At 57.6% G+C, this 8,400-nt stretch overlaps 2 protein-coding genes across 3 annotated transcripts; both read right to left on the bottom strand.

Annotated features, from left to right (window-relative positions):
- Positions 1-530: 530 nt before the first annotated feature.
- On the bottom strand, positions 531-1,975 carry GJB4 (gap junction protein beta 4). The gene is given in 2 exon segments (XM_057704533.1): positions 531-1,417; positions 1,419-1,975. Coding segments are annotated over 2 exon segments (831 nt in total). The 5' UTR covers positions 1,610-1,975; the 3' UTR covers positions 531-777.
- A 1,846-nt stretch (positions 1,976-3,821) lies between these two features.
- Positions 3,822-7,980, bottom strand: LOC130834390 (gap junction beta-5 protein-like). Of its 2 annotated transcripts, none has more exons than XM_057704556.1 (2): positions 7,832-7,980; positions 3,822-5,792 (listed from the first exon to the last, which is right to left on the bottom strand). In XM_057704556.1, the coding sequence occupies exon 2, from the start codon at positions 5,769-5,771 to the stop codon at positions 4,950-4,952; it is 822 nt and encodes a 273-aa protein (XP_057560539.1). In that variant the 5' UTR covers positions 5,772-5,792; positions 7,832-7,980; the 3' UTR covers positions 3,822-4,949. The 2 variants fall into 2 exon arrangements, with proteins under 2 accessions (XP_057560539.1, XP_057560529.1); XM_057704546.1 differs by having other exon boundaries at positions 3,845-5,795.
- Between the last annotated feature and the right edge of the window lie 420 nt (positions 7,981-8,400).

The following is an 8,400-nucleotide window of genomic DNA, read 5'->3' as shown; positions in this document are numbered from 1 at the left end:
CACAACAGGCCTGCCCCTCCTACCCTCCAAGGGACTCACCTCCGGGGGCCTGTGCGGGGCAGGGTTAGGGAAGCCGGAAAGGGGGAGCCACCTGCACTCATCTGAGAACCGACTCATGCTGGCGCAAGGTCTTCTGGGGTCCCTCCCCTCCTGCTTTGACCAGCTGGTTGCAGCGTCCAGAGATCCCTGGATCAGCCTCTGGGCTTGCCACCACATCCTGGGGGCATGCTCTGTGTGTGGGGTGTGTGTGGTGTGGTGTGTGTGAGTGTGTGTGTGGTGTAAACGTTCGTGTGTGTGAGTATGTATGTATGTGTGTGATGGGTAAACCTGGATCTGAGGTTCCAGGGCTCAGGTGCCCACTGAGCAGTCTTGGCCTTCTCTCCAAGGTCCGTCGTAAACCTTCCTGCTTTTCTTCCACTCACTCCACACCCCTCCCCCCTGCCCCCTGCCCTAGTCTGCAAAGTACTGAGAAAGTCATATTTATGAAGGGTTTGACATACCCTATTGTCATATACAATATCCCCACCAGCCATCAACCTTCCTCCCCTTGGGAGGAAGAGACTCAGGACTCAGAGACCGAACTGCTTCCCAGCCCTGGTCCCTGAGTGGGCTTCGTGAGCTCCACGCCCACCTTCCTCACCTGGCCTGCCGTGGCCTCCGGGAGCAGGCAGAGGCTCTGGCGGCCTCAGCCACTGACCTCACTGGTTATGGGTGCCCACCTACATCCACTGTGGTCGATCCGGCCTTCATTAGGACAGAATTCCCATCTTGGGGGTGCTACCCCTGGGAGAGGGCATACGGTGGGCATGTCTCGGGCAGGTGAGCCTGGCGCCGAGATCCCTGGCGTCTGAAACCGAGGGTCTCCAGGCACCTCTTGCCCACCAGGTAGGTGACCTCACTGAGGTTAAGCAGGATGCAGTGCACGGCCGTGGCCACCACGAGGTACCTGGAGACCTTCTCCGTGGGCCGGGAGATGTGACAGCCCACAGCGTGGGGGCTCGGCGACTCGGAGCGGGCCACCATGCGGGGCACGTCATAGTCCTGGTAGAGACGGTGGAAGATGTAGAGGAAGCCAGCGTCGACAGCCGCCTTGAAGAGGAGACTCAGCAAGTACGTCCACCAGAGCCCACCCTGCTTCTTGTCCGGGTTGTCATATAGGGATGGGGCGTCAGGGCTGTGCTTCAGGCGGGGCTTCTGCTCATGCATCTGGCGGTAGGCCACGTGCATGACCACGAGCAGCGAGGGGCATGTGACCAGGATGAGCTGCAGGGCCCAGAGGCACCTGTGGGACACGGAGAAGGACTCATCATAGCAGATGTTGGGGCAGCCCGGCTGGCGGGTGCTGCAGATGACGTCCTTCTGCTCGTCGCCCCACACCTCCTCGGCTGCCACCACGTGCACCAGCACGTGGAAGACAGACCACCGGCAGCCAGATGCGGCCCAGCGCTGTGGGGCACTTGCTCACCCCGCTCAGGATGTCCTGCAGGAACGCCCAGTTCATGCTGACTGTGGCCTTGGTTCCTTGTGTGGATGATCTAGCCCCGGGGGTCACAAGGCCTGGGAGAACCTGGAAATGGGCACCTTCATTAAGGTGTGATTGGCAAACCATTTCACAACCACCGTTTCATCATGTCCACACTGGTGATGACTTGGTGGGGTAGGTAGGGATGGCCGTTGTCCCCAATTCTCGGGAGAGTAAGCTACGGCCCAGAGAGGCACACGCCCAGGGCCCAGGGCTGGAAGTGGCAGAGCTGGTCTTGAACGTCCATCTTCCAGTTCCAAAATCAGGGCATATTTTATTCTATAAAGTGATAGATACATGTGAAGGGTTATCATCCTGCATGGACGTGCTCACCAATCTCATTGACTCCAACCTTCAGCCCTGTGGGGTCACACAACTTCTAAAGAAATAGTAACAAAATGTGGGTTGGATGATCTGCTCTCCCATCAGCTGTCAGGGCTGGACCAGGCAGGACGGAAGTGATGTGTATATTTTTTTTTGCCTTTTGGCCTCAGTGTGTGGCATGCAGAGCTTCTCAGACCAGGCATCGAACCAGTGCCCCTTGCAGTGGAAGCGCAGAGTCTTAAAGACTGGACCACCAGGGACGTCTGAGAGAGATGTATCTTTATTCTTCAACTTCCTCCAGCTGAGTGCCAGCATGAGCCAGGCCCTGTGCCTGGTGGGCAGACCCGGGGGTAATGTCCATCCTCATCTTCTCTCTGCCTCCAGGATGTCCCCCACTCTGACATTCCCTTCCAGCTGGAACAGGCTCTTTGGAAGTATGGTGGCTTGGTATCATCCTGCCACCCCCTGTTTTGGCGCTGGGCCTGAGGGCTGACTGTCCTGACCACAGTGGGCTCCTCTGAATTCCAACCATTCCAGCCTGTGGGAGGGACTGGGGAAGGGATAGAGGCAAGATTCTGGCGGGGTCCTCCCCCCACCATCTGCCTTTTCTTTCAAGGACACCTCCCTCCTCCGTCTGCTTGGTGACTGCTTGCTGCCCACACGGGCCATTGTTTCATTCAGGCCAAGTCCTGCGTACTCCATCCTCCACATCCCTTACCTGGAGTGCCATCTTTTTATTTTATTTTATTTTTTAAAAAATTATTTATTTGTTTATTTATTTGGCTGAGTCAGGTCTTAGTTGTGGCATGCAGGATCTTTCATTGCAGTGCTCGGTCTTCTCTCTAGTTGTGGCGCATGGGCTCAGTAGTTGCAAAGTGCGAGTGCTTAGTTGCCCCGTGGCACGTGGAATCTTAGTTCCCTGACCAGGGGTTGAACCCATGTGCCCTGTGTTGGAAGGCGGATTCTTAACCACTGGACTACCAGGGAAGTCCCTGGAGTGCCATCTTGTTCCATCTCTGGCCCTGGCCCCTCCCCTATCCCTGACTCAGGTATCAGCATCTTCAAACCTTCTGCCTCTGGGATATTTTCCAAGCACCCTTCTCCATCTTTCCTGGCAGAATGCCTCACTGGTACTTAAATGGTCTGTTTACCTGTTTTCCTTGCCAGACTGTCAGCTTCTGGAGGGCAGCCTCTACATCTCATTCGTCTGATTCCCCAGGACTCAGCACTGAGCCTGGCCCAGTGAAACACAATAGATGTTTGCTAAACCCAATTGAAACCCCACTTCTTCCTCATCCCTCCTCTTATTTATCTTTTCTCTAGTCTTCTGTCTTCCCTTTGGTCTGGCAGGACATTCCTTCCCCTCCTTGGGTCTTCCCTGGGTTTCTCCAGAGATGCTCTTTCCCCTCTACTCCTCTCCAAAGCCCGGCTCACAGTCTGAGGTCCCCCGGGATCCTCAGCCCATCTGGCCCCTGCCTCCCAGCCAGCCTCCTGTCCGATTTGGTCCTCACATTTCTTAGGTCTGGCAGCCACTGTCCCGTCCCTGGGCTGGTCTGCCTGCCCGCCTGCCCGAGGGCCTCTTGGAGGCAGCTTTTGTTTCTCACTCCCCTACTGGGTGGGCCTTTCTGAGCCAATGAGCCAAACGAAAGTGACTGGGTGGGCAGGCAGCCAGGTGAGTGGACTTGCCAGGCACATGTTCAGAGCAAACACCTGTGGCTCTTCTCCCCTGACCCATGCTTTCTCTGCAGCTTGGCCAGGCATGGCTGGGTCTGGCTCCCCGCGCTGGCAGGTATACGGGGGAAAGTGCCTGAGCAGGTGCAGCAGCCTGGTAGCCTCGTGCTTGGGCCCAGGTCGGCATCAAATGGCGCTGTCCCCATCCCCCTCCCATTGCCCTATTGCCCCTGTCCTCCTGTCCCCAGGCCTCTGTCCTACCCTTTACTCTGGAAGCCTGGTTCTGAGGCCCTCAGCAGCTGACATCTATGGAAAGGGGCAACCTTGACTCAGCCCAGGATTGCATCCTACCCTGGCAGGACGTTTCTGGGGACTAAAGCTTGGGCTCCCGGTGAGTTGTGTCGGGGGTGGGAGGGCCCACCGATGGTTCCCCTGGATAAGGGCACTGCTGCCCTGGTGGAGACAAGGAATACAGGTCACAGCAGGAAATGCTCCAGCTGGCATGAGGCCAGGCACAGCCTCCCCATCTGTCCTCTATGGCAGGGGTCCCCAACCCCTGGGCTGCGGACCAGTACGGGTCCATGGCCTGTCAGCAACAGCAGGAGGTGAGCGGCCAGCAAGTGAGTGAAGCTTCATCTGCTGCTCTCCGTCGTTCACATTACTGCCTGAACCCTGCCCCAACCCCTGTCCGTGGAAAAACTGTCTTCCGTGAAACTGGTCCCTGGTGCCAAAAAAGTTGGGGACTGCTGCTGTACTGGCTTCAGTCTCTGGGGACATCAGAGTGTGACCCAGCGGGGTCTGCAGAGGCGTCTGGGGCCTGGAACAGTGAAGGTTACTGTGCAGCCGGGGAGGGGCTCCTGTGCCTCATTTCACACACGCATTTGTAGAGCACTTCCTAATACCAGCAATTAACATGTGTGTGGCCTTTCACAGCCGGTTAACCCCATCCCCAGTCGTGAGCTCATCCAGCCTCCCAACACCCCCACCGCTGGGTATCATTAACCCATTTTGGAGAGGAGCTGACTCACTCTCCCAGAGTCCCAGTGGAACCTGGGTCCAAGTGCAAATGTTGTGACGTCACCTGGAGTCAGTGAGTGAGCTGAATTTTATTGAGCCCTTATCGCGGGCCCCACGCATGGAAGGCACGGGCACATCCGTTCTCTTATTAAACCCCTCCGCACAGCGACAGCCCTGGGGGTTGGGCCTCATCATCTCCACTGTACACAGAAGGAAACCGAGGCTCAGCCCTGAGGGGTCACTTGCCCGAGGCCGCACAGCTGGGCAGGTGGCAGGAGCTGGGGAAGAGGGATTTGAACCCAGGTCATCTGACCCTCCCTCTTGCCTGCCCCCACCCGCAGCTCAGCGCCCCCCACCCCCAAGGCTGCACCTTGGCTGCCGGGTCCTTCCAGCCCAGGCCTGACCAGGCAGCCCCTCACAGGACGGTTTTCTTCACGTGGTCTCGAGGGTGGTCTGATAAGAGAGGAGGGGGAGCGTCTGAGCCCAGAAAGATGAGGTCACCCGAGAGGAGGTCGTCCTGTTTGGAGGAAGAGGTGGCCCAGTCCAGGTGGTGGCCCTGGCTCGTGGCCTGGGCTTTCCTGGCCGCCAGGCACTCCCGGCACCTCTTGCTCACCAGGTAAGCCAGCTCCACCAGGTTAAGCAGGATGCAAATGACGGCCGTGATCACCATGAAGAGAGTGAAGATGTTCTTCTCCGCGGGCTTGGAGATGTAGCAGTCCACCGCGTTGGGACACGGAGCCACGTGGCACTTGACCACGCGAGGGAGGGTGTATCTGGGGTAGATCGAGTGGAACACGTAGAGGAAGGTGGCATCCACACCAGCCTTGAACACCAGGCTGCAGACATACGTCCACCAGAGCCCGCCCCGCTTCTTGCCGGGGTCCGGGTAGAGGCGCCTGCCGTCCTTCCCCGCTGCCTCTCGGTGCTTCTTCTCCTGGGCCTCACGGTAGGCCACGTGCATGACCACGAGCAGCGAGGGGCACGTGACCAGGATGAGCTGCAGGGCCCAGAGGCGCACGTGGGACACGGGGAAGAATGCGTCGAAGCACACGTTGGAGCAGCCCGGCTGGCGGGTGTCGCAGTCGAAGTCCTTGTGGTCGTCCCCCCACACGCGCTCCGCGGCCACCACGTACACCAGCACACGGAAGATGAACACCAGGGACAGCCAGACGCGCCCGAAGGCTGTGGAGTACTTGTTGGCTCCGCTCAGGAGCCCCTCGAAGACCCCCCAGTTCATGGTGGCCCTGGGTGTCGGCGGCTACTGTGGGGAGAGGATAACGGTCATTCCCCACGTTTAGACAACACTCACTCTCAGCTTTATAGAACCGTGTCATCGGGTTGGCTCCTCACAGCCCATGGCAGTGCGAGGTCCTACTATCCTCCCCTTTACAGATGAGGGGAACTGAGGTTCAGAGAGGTTACACAGGGTCACGCAACGATTAGGTGCAGGGCTGGGCCTTGAGCACAGGTAATTCAGCCCAGAACCCAACTCTTACCCATGAAAGTGGCTGAAGGCGGGTCTGGGGAGCCACCTGTTCCTCCCAGGGCTCAAGGAGGTAGGACATGCTGCCTCCCCTCTCTGTCCCAACCCTGGCCCTCCTCAGGGGGCCGGACCTGGGGATGACTTCTTTCCTTTCTGAGTTCGGCACTCTCCCCTTAGACAGCTTCCTCCCAAGGGGAATCTGCTCTTTGTCTTTTACTTGGCTTGGGGGATGGGGCTAGAGAGGAGGCTGGAAACTTGTCCCCAAACTCCCATCTGGTCTAACACGACAAATATCAGGGCAGTGTCCTGTTCAGATGCGACTCACTTGAAGCAAGGCCAATGGCAATCCAGCTGCAACATAAGGGAGGGAGCAGTGATTCTCTTTATACAATAGGCTTCATAGAGTAACCGGGTATTCCTGTGCTTCCCAAACTGGTGTTCTATGGAACCCTGCTCAATGGGCAGGCAACAGAAGCATTGAGAGAAAAGGATTTTGTGTTCAAGAAAGGTAGGCAAGCACTGTGTTCAGTGCGGAGTTAAATAGGTCCCTTTACTTGGCCATGCTAATAAATTCACATTACAAGTCTCCAAAAGGAGGACAGAATATGTAGCATTATACCAACTCCTTTGATTATTGAACCCTTTTTTGTCATCTTGTAGAACAGCCTTGTCAAGACACCAAAATGGGAAATGCTGCTCTGGTCAGTTCTGCTGGTGAGTCTGTGAACCCACAGGAATCAGATTTACCTCCAGTTAGGGAATATGATTAAGGTTTACCGTGAGGGGTGCCCACATCCTCTCTTGGAATTCCTCTGCCTGGTTCCTGGCGGGGGGGGTCCACTGAGACCCAGGCACCGTGGTCTTACCCTACTGGGCTCCCCGGGACCTCAGGGAGCCTGTCTGCACAGCCTCTTGCTCTAAGGGGTTAGTGCTGGTCCAGGCCAAAGGTCACCGTGCTGTCCTGCCCTCCCCACCCCCCCAGATCCGCTGTAGATGGGCAGGGAAGTGATAAATGCTAGCTCTTATCACAGGTGTTTAATGCAGGGCTAGCACTGTTCTGAGCCGTTTGCATGAATCAATACAGCAATTCTATAAAAGGGTATGTGTTTTATTCCCAATGTACAAATGAAGAAAGTGGAGCACAGAGAGATTTATTAATTTGCTCACCGTTACACAGCTGGTGAGCAGCAGAGCTGGGATTTGAACTCAGGTAGGCTGGCTCCAGAGCCCACACTCTGGGCCTGGGCCGCTTTCCTTAGTTTTCAGGAAGCTGCCTGCTGTGCCCACGCCCTCCTCCACCAGGTGGATCCCTGGTGAGGGAGGCTGGGGGTGACTCTGCTCCCTACCCGGTCTCTCCACTGTCCTCTCGACACCACCTACCCCTGGAACATGGGGCCCCTGCTCTGAATCACCATCTTTGCTCAGTCCTGTCTAAGGTGGGTGGAATTCCTGGCAGCTTCTCAGGGAACACCCAAGGAGGCTCTAGCCCAGGGCCTCTCTGCCCAGCCCAACCTATCCCAACCCCTGGGGTGGGATGGGGCGGGGTTTTGCAGGTCCAGGCAGAGCTGCCCCACCTGCTCAGCTCCTGCCCCTCTGGGAGCCCCTCTCCCTCTCAGTCCCTGGCTCCCACCTCTGCTCAGCTGGGGAGAAAGTAGAAAAACCCAGAGCAGAAGAGGGAGGGGCCCTTCATTCCTCCACCATTAGGACGCAGGGTGGCCTTGTGTCCAGGCCACACCCCCGACTCTCCACCAGAGACGTCTCCCCCTTCCAGGTGTGCCGAGGGGCAGGGCACCTCTGGACACGGATGGCCTTACCTGAGTAGCTACTCCTCAGGGCTCTCTGGGTATCGGCTCCTGGCCGCCAGCAGGAGAACTCAGCAAGCAGTCAGAACTCATGTCAGAACCAGCGAGAGTGTTTGGGGAAAGCCTGTTCTTAGGACAGAGCCTGCAGATTTCGGCAGGCAGCCTGGGTGTGCCACTGGCGGGGAGGGGGCAGGAAGGAGGAGGAGCCGTGCCAGGCACTGCCATTGGCTGGGCCCCAGCCTCCCCAGCCTGCCTCTGATGAGGCCCAGGAAAACTTAGGGGGTCCTTCCTCCTAGGGCACTGGGCCCCAAATCCTGGCATCCTTTTGGGGACAACCACGGGTCCACTCTGACCCCCAGACTGTCTTCCCATTCCCGGTCTTGTGTGGGAAGGAGCTGAGGCCTGTTCTGGCGTCTCATCCTCTCCAGTAATTCCCTCTGCTCCTTCTTGGGACTCTATGGGTGGCTCCAGACTCTCCTCCCTCTCTAGTTGATCCTCAGTGGCCTTCCCTTCTCAAGGCTTCAGTTACCTTTGGAAATGCCATGAGGCCCAAATTCTGTCTCCAGCCCAAATGCTTTTGC

The sequence above is a fragment of the Hippopotamus amphibius genome, chromosome 1, assembly GCF_030028045.1.
Source record: "Hippopotamus amphibius kiboko isolate mHipAmp2 chromosome 1, mHipAmp2.hap2, whole genome shotgun sequence".
NCBI classification, from domain to species: domain Eukaryota; kingdom Metazoa; phylum Chordata; class Mammalia; order Artiodactyla; family Hippopotamidae; genus Hippopotamus; species Hippopotamus amphibius.
The sequence above is the reverse complement of the archived record's forward strand: the minus strand, read 5'-3'. Positions and strand labels throughout refer to the sequence as shown.

Excerpts from the sequence above, each read along its gene's own strand:
- LOC130834390 (XM_057704556.1), bottom strand. The coding sequence starts at position 5,771 with ATGAACTGGGGGGTCTTCGAGGGGCTCCTGAGCGGAGCCAACAAGTAC.